A 16,339-nucleotide genomic window follows, 5' to 3' on the forward strand; every position below is an offset into this window, starting at 1 on the left:
AGTACAAGAGGACAAACAACATGAGCCGAACGAGCATATGGAAGAGAATGATGAGGACATAGATCCATCATATATAAACACTGTGAGATTGAGGAAAGAGAAGAGAGAGCGTCTGAGAGTTACTGTGGAGATTACCCATCCGGCACTAAACTTGCCTGCGTACCTTACCTGGACTGGTAAATAATGTGTCTCTTACTTGATATTGAGGTACAAGATGTTGTGCATGTGCAAATATCTTATTTGTATTTAAATTCTCAATTATATCTACCTCTTTAAAATGTACACACTGGCCAAAACTGATTCAAAGTTTGGAATAATTAAGCTTTTTTAAAAGGGTTCATGAACTGCATTGTTTTATAATATTTACTGTGGCACACTTATAATCTTAGTATGATTTTTCTAAAAATGTCATAATTTAGAAATAAAAGAAATAAAAAGAAAAATAATTTTAGCCCTGCTGCTGTGAGAGTTTAGTGTAAGTGCCCACTGCTGTGATTGGCTGCTGTGAGAGTTTAGTGTAAGTGCCCACTGCTGTGATTGGCTGCTGTGAGACTTCAGTGTAAACGCCCACTGCTGTGATTGAACATGTGATTGAAAATCTTTGCATAAATAGCTAGTATTACATGTGGAACTCTTTCGAAAACTTTTAGCACGTTTTTACTATTACAGCACTCTCAAGGTTAACTAGCATTATATTTACTGTAGATCTATGGCATTATATTTAGATTGTGCAGCGATCTCGTCATTGCAACACGACTAACAAACACTTTCATCATAACTAACAGTGCAAACACAATGTAGATTTGTAGATTATAACCAAAGACTATAGATAAAAGAGACTTTTATAATAGGAGTTTTATAATAGTGCTGTTTGATTGACAGCTCCAGCAATTGTAAAGGGAGCGTTCTTTGATCGCTTTCTATTTACAATATAATCAGTTTAAATGACAGATTATGTTCATCTTACTAAGAGAAACAATGCATAGGTGAGCATTTAGTCACTGGTTTGATTTACTGACACATAGACAAAGAATATCTGACTGTACATGAGTCATTACATATCAGAAATCACTGGTCACAGATCAGGCATTAGAATTAACACAGTTATTTACATGTCGTGGCATTACTGTCAAGTCCATATCGTAAAAGCCTGTTTGCAAAGCCTGCGCCAAAATTGCAACTAATTACCAAAGAATCCACAGTGAAATGTACAGAATACAAACACATAATGCTCAACTAAGACATTCACATTGTTGACAATAAATAACCACATTCCTAGCATTAGGATCCTTTGGAAGGTAATGTTATTTGTAGTCCAACCTGTGTCTCTTCTCTCCTCGTCATCTCACTAACACACCAGTGGGCGGGGCCAAAGTTGCAATGATGAAGTAGGCGTTGATTTTCTTCTGCAGAGGCGGTCTTTCACCTATAGGCACATTCCACAATGAGTCATTTGCTGGGTTACAGTAAATAAAAGCTGAATTTTCAGCATCATTACTCGTCTTCAGTGTCACATGATCCTTCAGAAATCATTCTAATATGCTGCTCAAATACCATTTCTTATTATTATCAATATTGAAAACAGTTGTGGTAACATTTTTGTGGAAACTGTGATACACTACAATTTAAAATTTGGGGTAAGATATATATATATATATATATTTTTTTTTTTTTTTTTAAAGATATAAATTAATACTTTCATTCAACAAGGATGCCTTAAACTGATTCAAGTGACAGTAAAGACATGTTACAAAAGATTTCTATTTCAAAGTTCTATTTTGAACTTTCTATTAATCAAATAATCCTAAAAAAAAGGATCAGTTTTCACGAAAATATTAAGCAGCAAAAACAGAAGACTTCTTTCAAAAACATCAAATTAATTATTCCAAACTTTTGACCTGCAATGTGCAATATTGTTGACAGATATGTTTAAAATGATGTACACTCACTCAGTGGACTAGATTAGAAGGTGAAGTTGACTTCTCGGTTTTGTGTTTTGCAGAGCCTGCAGAGGAAATGTCATCATGATGGCCATCAAGATTATTTCAAATGAACATCCAAACAACTCTGAGCTCATGAAGTTTTGCTGTTATATTTATTTTTTCTTTTAAAAAAGTACTTTCTTTTACTACTAATATGATGCATGAAACTGAATATTTAGTTTTTTTGAATTCCCATCAATTTTAATTAAATAAACTTTTTTTAAACTAGGCCTAAGCTCATGTGTTTTTTTTTTATTTTTTAAACAGTAGCCTATGTGAGAAAGAAGGAAAGAACACACCACTGTGACTAATTTTGTCCAAGCAGACGATGTCAAACCTCAACCACAACACTTGTGCATATTCAAACCGTGCACGTGAAGTTTTCATTAATTAAATGACATTTAATGCTTTAGTTTTCTACCATAAACAAAGTCATAATTGTCCAAACGCATAATTTGCTACATCTTAATGTTAATTTGATTAAATGTCTTGACGGAAGTTTGAGGCGCTGCTCACACTTGTTGCGCAGCAGCAACTGTTGCAGCAGAAAACTATGTTTGTGTTTCAAAACCTAATGAGATTCCTTCCTATACAGCATATGGTGCATTCTGACTATAAGATGCTTAAAATTCAGATTTTAATCATAATGTACGAATGCTGCACGCGTCTAAAATACTGCACGCGGAATGCAATGCACAACGCGTCTTCCCAAAGTGCCGTCTATTAAGGCAGCTCACTAGGATTTGACACGCAGCCGCTATGCTTTAGAGAAGTGTTCACCGAGATGATGTGTGGTTGGACATGACAGGTCCAATGACTCTAATGTTTTTTTTCACCACAAACCAACTCCGTGCGAGTGCTTGTGCTTGTGCGTTGACTGGTGTTAATGCAGCTTCACACAGCGCGTCTTCCTCATTTAAACGCCGGACATATGAGCGTCAGGAACTAAACAAAAAGCGAGCTCCGTCAGTCAGCAACCATATAACTTCCCTTAAAGGATTTAACTTACAAAAAGGACATGTGCTTGTAATGGTCCGAATGTTGTGAAGAAACATTCGCTAACTTCGAGGGAACTTTTTTTCATTTAATCGGCTATGGATGCGCATGAAGGCTCGGGAAACCGCATTGGTCGCACTATTTGGACTGTTTGGGTGAGTACATGCAGTTTTACTGATTTAGTAGTGAATAATGATGATTAATCTGTGTGATTAGGATTAGTATGTATGTATGTATAATATATGTAGAATGCTTTCTGCAATGTATAAATATTTCACATAAGGTATCTTCAATGAGTCATATCTTTCAATGTTTTGCTCATTTAGGGTTATCTGTCAGGGGCTGTTGCGAGATATCTCAGACCGGAAGTCACAGATGAAGGAAACCAAAGTGTTCGTTCCAGAGCAGATGATATTGTCTTGAAAAGTGCCGCAAACCAGATTAACAGAGACGTAAAGGCAAATGATAGTGAGAAGGAAGAGAAAATATATAATCAAAATGACGAAAGTACAGCAGAAGTCAAGTGTTCCCCTCCTGAAGTCAGAGCGCAAGTGGCCTCGGTACAGTGGGAAAATACTGATGTGGTCAAAGACGACAAGAATGTTGAACTTCATGTTGACACCGCAAGAAAACCAACTTTCCATAGTGCAATGTGGTCAACTGAGACCGGTCATGAAGGGAACATTTCAGGTGATTCAGAAAGCCAAGAATGCAAGAGTGGCGTGCGTGTTGATAAAGAAGCAGTTTCATCCGATGAGGTTCAGGCTGAAAGAGTGAATGCAAGCTGTAAGGAGAGTGTAACTGTTCAAGATTTGGATAAAACTGGGCAGATTGAAGAAAAAGATGGGGACAATGAAGAATCTGATCATATTATTTCACCAGAGTGTGAAACAACTGAAGCTGATGGACATCATGAGCACCAAACTTTTGTTGGGACTGATCATGGAGGGAGCATTTCATGTGACGCAGAAAGAGAGACACATGTTGAGAATGAAGCAGTTTCATCTGATGAGGGTCAAGCTGAAAGACTATATGCAAACACTGAGTGTAAGGAGAGTCAAACGGCACTAGAGTTGGATAAAACTGGGCAGACTGAACAAAAAGATGATGACAATGAAGAATCTGATCAGAAACATGAGGATGAAAAGTGTGAAAGGAAGAAAGAAGATGCTGATAACACAGACGCAACTGTCCAATCTGAGCTTTATGGACAAGATGTAGAACAGGAAATAGTGATAAACATGATGGACCGTGGAGAGACAGAAAGCATTGGAGGTTTTAAACATGCAGATGAACATCTTATTGATGAAATGGAGAAAAATATTGTTGGCCTGAAGGATCTGGAGAAGACTGAGACTGATGAAGACCAAAGAAGCCAATCACAAGTGCAAGATTTGCTACCAGAGCTGGATTATTCTACAGATGAGACTGAGAGCGAACAAGACACGACTAAATCTGAGTTGCTGGAGTCAGTAGAAACACAGCATAGAGTTTCCAAAGAAATATCTGAAAAAAATGTATCAAACAATGAAACGGAACTGAAAATGACTAAAGTATTCGATGAAGACATCCTGCTGTTGGATTCAAAACAGGATACTCTAGAAAATACTTCAGAAACAGGAACTGGATCGCCTGAGTTGGCCATAAAAACTGAAGGCATGTTTTCAGATCTGATTGTTTGTGAGTTCCCTGGAGAATCGAGGAAAGGGCCAGGGACTGCATTGAGAGAGACTTCTTTGGGATGTTTTGAGGTGGTCAAAACTAACCTACATGAGCTCCAAAGCCTTGCAGAAGAGCAGATAGAAACAGAAACGTTTGTTGCGTGCTCTGTTGAGCATCCTGAGAAACAGAAAGCAGTTGAGGAAGCTGTTGAGATTGAACAAGACATTGAAACGCCAATCGAATCCTTGGATGCAACAGAAAGTCAGACACATCAGGAACTAGACGAAACCAAGTTCTCTCTTAAAGAACAGGTCGAATTAAGAACTGAGCTGGTTGTTGAAACAACGGAAATAAAGACCAGTTCAGAACATGAGGAAGCAAAGCCGCTTGAGACGAAAAGTGAAAGAAATGTCACTTTTCAGACACATGAGCTTCTTGAGTTCACAGAAAGAGAATGCGAATCGTCTCAAGAAACAATGGACACTTGCAGTGAATCACTGGGAAATTCAAGTATTTCTGAAATCACTGGACCTGCAAAGATAGAACATGTTGCAGAGGATCTAACCGATGTGAGACCTGTATTAACAAGGACTTTGAGCCCAGCAAAGTCTCTGGAGGAAACTCTAGATCTGCAAAGTGAATCAGATCAATGCATCAAAGAGCAGGAGCCTCTAGACACAGATCTGAGGAAGAGCGCTTTAGAGTACGTAGAAGAAATAACCAATCAAGTCTTGAAGGAAATGATAGAAACTGAAATGGTACAAGAAACAGAAACTTTGGTAGGATTTTCAACAGAAGAACTTGGTGATGCAGAATATCAAGAACCTGAAGAATGTGTGTCAGCTGGTGCAGTTGTTATGGAAGAAGAAAGGAAGTTATTGGGTGAAACAATGGGAAGTATGGTAGAAATGGAGATGGAAACCGCAAGTAGGGAAGTTGCTAAACAAAATGAGCTGCATATTATTTCACCAGAGTGTGAAACAACTGAAGCTGATGGACATAATGTGCACCAAACTTTTGATGGGACCGATCATGGAGGGAGCATTTCATGTGACACAGAAAGTGATGCACATGTTGAGAATGAAGCGGTTTCATCCAATGAGGGTCAAGCTGAAAGAGTATATGCAAACAGTGAATGTAAGGAGAGTGAAATGGCACTAGAGTTGGATAAAACTGGGAAGATCGAACAAAATGATGGTAACAATGACGAATTGGATCAGAATCATGTGGATGAAAAGTGTGAATGGAAGAGTGAAGATGCTGATAACCCAGACGCAACTATCCAATCTGAGCTTTATGGACAAGATGTAGAACAGGAAACGGTGATAAACATGATGGACAGTGGAGAGACAGACAGCATTGGAGGTTTTAGACATGCAGATGAACATCTCATTGATGAAAATGAGAAAAATAATGTTGACCTGAAGGATCTGGAGAACACTGAGACTGATGAAGACCAAGGACCTGAATTACAATTGCCAGATGATGCATTCGTCCTTCAAGAAGGAAGCAAGTTATTAGGTGAGACAATGGACAGCAAGATAGAATTGGAGGAGGAAAACACAAGTAGAGAAGTTGGTAAACAAAATGAGCAACATATTATTTCACCAGAGTGTGAAACAACTGAAGCTGATGGACATCATGAGCACCAAACTTACCTTTGTGCTGGGACCGATCATGGAGGGAGCATTTCATGTGACACAGAAAGTGATGCACATGTTGAGAATGAAGCAGTTTCATCTGATGAGGGTCAAGCTGAAAGATTATATGCAAACAGTGAGTGTAAGGAGAGTGAAACAGCACTAGAGTTGGATGAAACTTGGCAGACTGAACAAAAAGATGGTAACGATGGCCAATGTGATCAGAAACATGAGGATGAAAAGTGTGAAAGGAAGAAAGAAGATGCAGATAACACAGACGCAACTGTCCAATATGAGCTTTATGGACAAGATGTAGAACAGGAAATAGTGATAAACATGATGGACCGTGGAGAGACAGAAAGCATTGGAGGTTTTAGACATGCAGATGAACATCTTCTTGATGAAAAGGAGAAAAATATTGTTGAACAGCTTGCTCACGAGAAAACTGAGATTGAAGACAAAGGACCTGAATTACAAGTGCCAGATGATGCATTCGTCCTTGAAGAAGGAAGCAAGTTATTAGGTGAGACAATGGACAGCAAGATAGAATTGGAGGTGGAAAATGCAAGTAGTGAAGTTGGTAAACAAAATGAGCAACATATTATTTCACCAGAGTGTGAAACAACTGAAGCTGATGGACACCATGAGCAACAAACTTTTGCTGGGACCGATCATGGAGGGAGCATTTCATGTGACACAGAAAGAGAGACACATGTTGAGAATGAAGCGGTTTCATCCGATGAGGGTCAAGCTGAAAGACTATATGCAAACACTGAGTGTAAGGAGAGTGAAATGGTGCTAGAGTTGGATGAAGCGGGGCAGATTGAACAAAAAGATGATGACAATGAAGAATCCGATCAGAAACATGAGGATGAAAAGTGTGAAAGGAAGAGAGAAGATGCAGATAACGCAGACGCAACTGTCCAGTCTGAGCTTTATGGACAAGATGTAGAACAGGAAATAGGGATAAACATGGACCATGGAGAGACAGAAAGCATTGGAGGTTTTAGACATGCAGACGAAAAGGAGACAAATATTTATGACCAGAATGTTCATGAGAAAGAGTTTGAAGACCAAGGACCTGAATTACAAGTGCCAGATGATGCATTCGTACTTGAAGAAGGAAGGAAGTTATTAGGTGAGACAATGGACAGCAAGATAGAATTGGAGGAGGAAAACACAAGTAGAGAAGTTGGTAAACAAAATGAGCTACAAAGTTCACCAAAGTGTGAAACAACTGAAGCTGATGGACGTCATGAGCAGATACAGAAAGTCATCGCTGGAGAAACAGAGTTGAGGAGTCATAATGAAGACTTGATGGAAATCAGCAGACCTGGGATGAAAAGAGGATTTGATCGAGTGGCGAAGACCGATTTGGATCTACAGGTAATATTGAATATTTTGAGTAAAAGCTCTACTGATATATTAAAGTTTATTTGTCTAGCGCTTTTCACAATACTTTTTGTTTTAACAGTATTTATAGGAATTATAGAAATTTAAATGTCCTCCTACATCGTGGATAAAGTTAAACCTATCATGGCTTTTTATCCATAGGCATTCGAGGACTCGTCTTTGGACTTTACCGTTCAGAAGTCTAGAATTGCTGTGAAGAATCCCCTAGTTCGGCCACCCAAAGACCCCAGAAAGCTCCTTTACATGGTCTCGGTCGAACCCCTTCCTCCGCGACCTCCAGCATGTGCTCAGAAAGCTGGCGTCTCTGCTCCAAGTAAAGGGCTGATTGGATTTAAACTCCCAGGTATTTACCTTAATAAAGCCGTAATGAAAAGTACATTCAAATTTTAGTAGGACATTAAATCAGTCCATTATATATTTTTTTAGGACTTGGCCCAGGGCTGCCGGCCCTGAGAAAAACTGAGTTTGGGAAGAAAGCGATAGAAGGAGGAGAAGCACCTGGAGAAGTCTCTGCTCCAAGTAAAGGGCTGATTGGATTTAAACTCCCAGGTATTTACCTCAATAAAACCGTAATGAAAAGTGCATTCAAATTTTAGTAGTACATTAAATCAGTCCATTATATATTTTTGTAGGACTTGGCCCAGGGCTGCCGGCCCTGAGAAAAACTGAGTTTGGGAAGAAAGCGAGAGAAGGAGGAGAAGCAGAGCGCACACTACATCCACAGGTACATAACACAAACTAGGCGAGTCCTCGTGGAAACATGGCAATGTATTTAAATATTTAAGCCTGCATTTAAGGTTCATGTATTTGAATTGCTTGCATATAAAATTTCCATCCATTTGGATTACACAGTTTTAAAGGGGTGATGAATTGAGAAATCAACTTTCCCTTGAGCCTTTGATATAAGTTAATCGTGATATAAGAATATCCTGTAAGTTTCGGAGCTGAAAACTTCCTTGTTAGTCAAAGAAAAGCTTTTATTGGCACCAGGCCCAGAAAACGCTCAATCAGTGTTAATTTCGTTGATGAATAATTTTCGTCATAATTTTCGTCAAACTACCTTTTTTCGCTGACGAAAACGAGACGATGACTAAATAAATGGATGACAAAAACTATGACGAAAATCTACTGTCATTTTCGTCAACAAATAAAAACGAGACGAACATGTTAGGGAGGGACGATTAGGCAAGAGGTCCAGTCAGAACTGATGTCCTGTGTAACAGATGCGCACATTTGAATTGAACGTGCTGATCTAACGGCTGGAAAACACGGCGTGTTGTGCTTCTACAGGCTCACGCATCCCCAATACAGCACTCCAGATTTATGCCAGGCAATTGTTTATGAACTAATGCTGATGAATAATGACAATGTTTACTTTACGATGTTTATATAGTAATATGTTTTAGACGGTTGTAACTATGAATATTTTATCTCCTGAACTTCAATGAGCTCCTGCAACTGTAAGGCACCGACATTTCAAAATAAGAGTCAATGTGTATTTCGAACTTGTTTGTAATTAAAAGTCACGCATTATATATTCGTTTTTGGTTACACAATAAACTGTATTTAATTTAATTCCCATTTAATTCATAGTCAGGAGGAAAGACCAGTATTTGACACATATTCAATAAAGTATCAAAGTATCATGGTTATAATAGTTAACTAAAAATCTTCATTACTTATTACTTAAATAAATATTAAAAAAATAAATAAACTTATTTGAAGCTTCAGCTTACCCTGATATGGCCTACTAACTAAAACAGAAATACAAAGTTATAAAAACTATATAGATTTTTTTTTTTTAAAACAAACAAAAAAGTGAATTGAGCTCTGTTTCGTGTATTTTTAATGTCAAAAACAAAATGATGTCAAAATGTCAGTTCAAGTGACAGTCGGTTATGTAATGCTTAAATGCTTAATGTATTACAGTTCAACTAAACTCATTAGATTTTAGTAGGCTAAATCTACTGTAGATTTAGTCGATTAAAATCTTATGATATTTAGTCGACTAAAACTAGACTAAAACTAAAAACAATTCAGGTGACTAAAATATGACTAAAACTAAATGGCATTTTAGTCAAAAGACTATAACTAAAACTAAATCAAAATTTGCTGTCAAAATTAACACTGCGCTCAATCTCAGAATATTTCGACCCTTGACGTCATTGTATGCTGAACCGCCACCTCAACAGATAAATATGTACGCCTGCTTCTGTAGCCCCGCCCACCGTCTCGTGGACGTGGAGCTAAACAGATTGCGCTACCGACCAATAAACATGCCTCGACAGTAATGCAATTTGTGTTCATTCTAAAGCCTGATCTGAAATGTGATGATTCATGTAGTCAGATGTTCTTTGTCTGTGTGTGAGTAAATCAAACCAGTGACTAAACGTCAACTTGTGTTGTTTCTCTTAGTAGGATGAAAATAATCTGTTATTTAACGGTGATTCAATTCTATAAAGAAAGCGATCAAAGAAAGCTCCCTTTGCAATCATTAGAGCAGCACATGCTGCAGCTGTCAATCAAACAGGAGAGTTTATCAGTGACGCGTTTAGCTAGCCTAGAAATCTAGATGCACATATTTATATTCAAATCTATCTTGCAGCCAGAGTAGTCTAGCAACTCTGGAAGACTTGGAGTTAAGCTTTTCTTTGAGAAAAGATCAAAGAACGGCACTGAAGTCATTCTTAAGAAAGGAAGATGTGTTGGGAATTTTGCCGACCGGATACGGCGAAAGTTTAATCTATCAACTAGCTCCGCTTCACCTTCTTCGTTGCTCTGGTTGGTTGTAGCGCTATCCTATTGCGTGCAGAGGGAATTTGAAAGACAACCGTTTATCCTGCCCCTCAGATTGAGCCCTGCCAATGGTGTGTTCCCAGACCCAACATCTTGATGTGGGTCTGGCTTGTCAGGCTAGCGTTTATCAGTGACTCACGTTTTATTCAACGCATCTCTTAACTATATCACGTTTGCGCTGTTAGTGAAGATGAAAGCATTTGTTAGTGTACAGAAACTGAGTTGCAATGATGAGATCACTGCTTTCATTCGCTCAACATGTGTGTGATCGGCTACAATAATCATCAATGCCATAGACCTAAATGTAATGTCATAGATCTAAATATAATGCCATAGACCTAAATATAATGCCATAGACCTAAATATAATGTCATAGATCTAAATATAATGCCATATACCTAAATATAATGTCATAGATCTAAATATAATGCCATAGATCTAAATGTAATGCAACACTTTTCACGATTAGTTAACCTTGAGAGCTGTAATAGTAAAAATGAGCTAAAAGAGACAGTAATACTATTTCAAATGCAAAGACGTTAGCCAATCACAGCAGTGGGCGTTTACACTGAAGTCTCCCAGCGGACACGCCCCTTAAAACAGAGCGTTCAGAGCAGAAGGCTAAAATCATGGCTAGGGATGGCGAAAACTAAACATTTTCTTTATTCTCATTAGCCGGTTGAAACCGGTTAACCGATTAGTTTAAAATATGCTGCGCTATTTTGAAATAACAGCCGCGAGCCGAGCAGCAGTGAGCATCAGTGAAGCGGGGGTTTCGGCGCAGAGCCTATTTTTGCTGTTCTGCTGACGCTCAATTAAAGTGAAAGCACACTTTTGATGACAAAATAAATACGATTTCACACAAAAGGTGCTCAAAATGCACACAAGAAGCACGTGTAGTGTGTTTTAACAAGAACTGTATGAGTATGTCAAAAAAGAAAATGAAGAATAAAATATATTTGTAGAACATTTACCCCTTTTAAATTGTTTTAATTATTCAGTTTGTGTGAAAGTATAGTGCGTGTACTATATATATATATATATATATATATATATATATATATATATATATATATATATATATATATATATATAAACTTAAGATTTGGTTTATTATGTAGGCTACACAGACAGGTCTAGGCTCTAGCACTACCCAAATCAAGTCGGCGGAGTTTGTGGTCTTGTGGGTGTGTTTATCGCTTACCATTTACATGCGAATGTTGTAGTAGGCTAGCCCAGGGGTTTTCAAACTTTATGATGCCAAGGACCCCAAATATGATGAACCTTTTATGAGGGACCCCCTTCCTAAAATCCATATTTTTTATGTATGGAATAAGCAACTTTCACAATAAATGTATTTAAGCAGCTACGTACTGCGTTAAGAATACTGCCTTACAACCCCAGTGAGCAAGAAAAATAGGACTATAGTGAAGAAAAACTCACTAGAAAGATACAAAGCAAAAATATACAATTCTTGAAAGTATGTATATGGCAAGAAAAGAGAGAAACATTTAGACCTGAAACAGTTAGAATGTTCGCTAGACTTTATCCATTTTTGCTTAGTCATTTTATTCTCTGAAATTTTCTGGGGACCCCTTAGAACATTCTGGAGGACCCCTGGGGGTCCCCGGACCCCAGTTTGAAAACCGCTGGGCTAGCCTACGCCTCCCCATGTTAACAAAGTTTCAAGACTATCAAGTTTATAAATGACCAACTTCTAAAAACAAATATAGGCTAATTGTCTTTATAAAGCAATACTCGCATATGATATAAGTGAGCATTATATGTAGCGTTGGAGCCGCTGCTGTGACGCTGTACAAACGCTTCCAGTGTGAATACTCTCGCGCGTCTGCAGCTGCCGTCACGGTGAAGTTACGCTGACGTGCAGCTCACGCACTGCTCACGCTTGCAGTGTGAAACGGGGGTTAGTTTCGAAATGGTTTGGGTATAAGGTGATCGCGTTGAAGATAAAGGCATTTGTCTATCGTTAGAAGCTCATTTGAAACATTGCTCATTTAAGAAAATGACAGCTCCGAAGAGACACCGCTTTAGTTCGAGGTAGTGCTAACAATAATAAAGAAAGATGATGATCAACACCTTATGTGTTACCACTGAAATGTAGATGTAATATATTTCCAAATGTAAGCCCATCTTATGCGGAATGTTGTCTAATAGACTGCAACACGATAAAACCAATGGATAAATCAGGCACCTTCAGAATGCGTAAAAGACGCACCGGCCAAGGCAGGTCTAACTCACTGTGTGCCTTCTAATTAAGCACTATCACACAAGTTGCAACTTACATCTGTGTCGTTCTTTTTGGTGAAATGGTCCCACACACTACTTTTCTTTGCACGCTTCATACTGTCGTCTGCCCTGGCTCTAACCGCAAACCCAAACGCTGTGACCTCGCGCCAAATGTTTTTATTGGTTTATTAAAGGGTTAGTTCACCCAAAAAGGAAAATTCTGTCATTAATTCATCTTCGGAACAGAAATTAAGACATTTTAGTTGAAATCTGATGGCTCTGAAAGGCCTCCATTGGCTCAATGGCACTTTACACTCTCAAGACCCTTAAAAGGTACTATGGACGTCGTTACAAAGTCCATCTCACTACAGTGGTTCTACAATAACTTTATGAATCGGCAAGAATAGTTTTTGTGCGCAAAAAACCCTAAATAACGACTTACATAGTGATGACGATTTCAAAACACGGCATCATGAAGCTTCGAAGCGTTATGAATCAGCGTTATGAATCAGCAGTTTGAATCGCCAAATTTCAGCAGTTTGACACGCGATCCGAATCATCATTCGGCTCATTGATTCATAACGCTTCGAAGCTTCATGATGCTGTGTTTTGAAATCGTCATCACTATGTAAGTCGTTATTTAGGGTTTTTTTGCGCACAAAAACTATTGTCGCCGATTCATAAAGTTATTGTAGAACCACTGTAGTGAGATGGACTTTGTAACGACGTCTTTAGTACCTTTTATGGGTCTTGAGAGTGAACCGTGCCATTGTGCCAATGGAGGCCTTTCAGAGCCATCAGATTTCAACTAAAATATCTTCATTTCTGTTCTGAAGATGAACGGAGGTCTTACGGGTGTCGAACGACATGAGGGTAAGTAATTAATGACAGAATTTTCATTTTTGGGTGAACTAACCCTTTAAGTACAAACAGGCGAGTTATGAAAAATTGAGTGTGAGGGATTTGTACACTTCACACAAAAAGATTTTGGAATGAGATGGCTAACTGTAGTAGCGTTTAGTCCACTGTCTATAATAGCCTAATTTAGAGATCACTTTTTTTTTTTTAACCGACAACTTTGATCTTTTAACGTTGATTACGGTCAACCATCGGTCAACCATCGGTCAACCATCGGTCAAACGGTCATCGGTTAACATCCCTAATCAGGGCAGGAAAATGCCTTTTATATATAAATTATGACAATTTTTGATGTAAAAAGCATTCTAACATTATAAGTGCACCCCAGGAAACATCATAAAACAATAAAACAACGCAGTCCATGACCCCTTTAACATAAAGTGAGAAACATGTTATTTATGCATATTTGTCTGTCATACATAAATGAAACAAGCTAGATTTCTGCATGCAAAAAAATGATGGGATAGTTTATTAACTAATGCATTCTAGCTAACTCAAAATGCATTCATTCAAATCAGCATAAATCTCCGAATTGTGACACTTAAATGTATTAAGTTTAAAATTATGAACATGGATAAAATATGGCTAGCTGTGGAACAAACAATATTCAGTTAGTTAAAAGGTTATTGTGTATTTAAAACACATTCAGTTTATTAGTACTATTAAAGAAATCCTACGCTTTAATTTAGGTATGACTGACAAATATGCATAATATTAGGTTTATTCATTATTCATAAAATGTTTATCCAAATGGGTGACTTTTTATTTAAAGAAATTGAGTAATTAAAGGATTAAAAGGGATTTAAGGAAATAAAGAAATAAGAATGGTAAAAGAAGTTCCTGGTCTAATTATAGTCTATATATTTGTGAAGTAATCCATTTAAACTCTCTGCAAATAATATTTTATTTAAAAATATGCACACATTCACTCTTGTTTGTATGTCTAATATGTCAATGTAATGTTTCTTGTCTCGTTACATTCAGTTATGAATGACATAATTTAAATAATAGCATATTTTCAATTCAAAATGGCGAAATTACATTAAAAAGTTGAGTCGTTTGCACCACTGTATGTTACTTTTGGGTGGTTAAACATATCCATTGTAAAACAGTTGCCAAATATTAAATGTTTTGCTACTTATTCCTTATCACGCATGCACTCTTTCACTGTAAAAACTAAAAGCATTGTGTAATTCACACTCGTCTTCAGTGAACATTAAGCCCCGCCTTCTTTGAGGGGGCGATTTTTGTATCAAGGTAGCTATTTTTGGTGTGTATGTGTAGTGGTATAACTGTGTCTTTCTCAGCACAAGGCAGATGCAGTAACAGAGGATTCTGTCAAACAAGAGCAAGCGTCAGCTAAACCCAAATGGACACCCCCGAAGCATTCTGGGTATGGCCTGAAATATCAACCTGAATTCTTCACTTTATGTTGTTCACAAATAAAGCACTAACTTAATTTGTTTTGTGCAGCATGGGGGGTCCAATGATGATGGCAGAACTCAAAAACAAACTCAAAAAGCCTAAGGAGTGATACATTTCATCACATCATGATTTTCATACGCATTCTCCACCTATTTCTATTTGTCAGTTGTTGTCGTATTCAAGCACTATGCAGCCTGGTAAATATTGTAGGAATTATTCCATTGCACAAGTACGCAGCTGTAGCACATTTCATTTTACTTCAGTTATTTTGTTGTGTTTTTATAAACAGGTTAACTGAGCTTATAAGAAGTCTTTATTTGTGTCTGTATTTATTTATATTTAAAAGAAAATAAGTATGAAGAAAAAATGTTGTAAGCTAAATACCAATAAACTTTTTTGCACCTTTTCATTTCTGTGACTGAAGTACAAAAAAAATGTCGGCCCTTATCACTAGGTGGCAGCAGAGAGCCGCCGGCGGTCATGTATGTCTGTTGCCACTAGAGGGCGGAGGAGAGCCGCTGGCTGTTATATCACTCCGCCACTAGAGGGCGGAGGAGAGCCGCTGGCTGTCATATCACTCCGCCACTAGAGGGCGGAGGAGAGCCGCTGGCTGTCATATCACTCCGCCACTAGAGGGCAGAGGAGAGCCGCTGGCTGTCATATCACTCCGCCACTAGAGGGCAGAGGAGAGTACATTTAAAATGTTCAATGTAAAGGACATTGGTGTTATTACATTTACATGCTTTTACTAAAGCATTATACACAAAGCAAGTAATGACAAAGGGACAAAATGTACAATATAACAAATAAAATTAAAAATAGTATTAGAATAAGGTGCTAAGTAATTAATAAAAATAAGATTTAAAAAAAATCTAATCTAATATATATAATATTAAATAGACAATAATCAAAACATGAAGGAAAAAAATACTTGAATATTAGTACAATTATGGTTTTTGGTTATATTTAACAAGGCATAAGTTGGTTTTTGAGGGGATGCTGCTGAGAAATTACTTTAGCTAGAATGAAAGTCACTGGCTGTCAAATACATCACTCCGCCACTAGAGGGCAGAGGAGAGCCGCTTGGCTGTCATATATCACTCCGCCACTAGACGGCAGCAGAGAGTCGTTGGCTGTCATATATAATTATTCCACTAGAGGACAGAGAGTCATTGGCTGTCATATGTCGGTACGCCACTAGAGGGCAGAGGAGAGCCGCTTGGCTGTCATATATGTCGGTACGCCGCTAGAGAACAGAGG

The 16,339-nt window shown here is 37.9% G+C and overlaps 1 protein-coding gene across 1 annotated transcript; it reads left to right on the plus strand.

Moving 5' to 3' along the window:
* Positions 1-2,748: 2,748 nt before the first annotated feature.
* LOC307116988 (uncharacterized protein) lies at positions 2,749-15,486 on the plus strand. The gene is made up of 7 exons (XM_079801620.1): positions 2,749-3,133; positions 3,305-7,666; positions 7,835-8,036; positions 8,120-8,242; positions 8,326-8,417; positions 14,962-15,047; positions 15,128-15,486. Exons 1-7 carry the CDS (start codon positions 3,077-3,079, stop codon positions 15,186-15,188), a joined length of 4,983 nt encoding a protein of 1,660 aa, XP_079657746.1. The 5' UTR covers positions 2,749-3,076; the 3' UTR covers positions 15,189-15,486.
* Positions 15,487-16,339: the final 853 nt, after the last annotated feature.

Source organism: Gobio gobio (genome assembly GCF_949357685.1).
Source record: "Gobio gobio genome assembly, chromosome: 20".
Taxonomy (NCBI): domain Eukaryota; kingdom Metazoa; phylum Chordata; class Actinopteri; order Cypriniformes; family Gobionidae; genus Gobio; species Gobio gobio.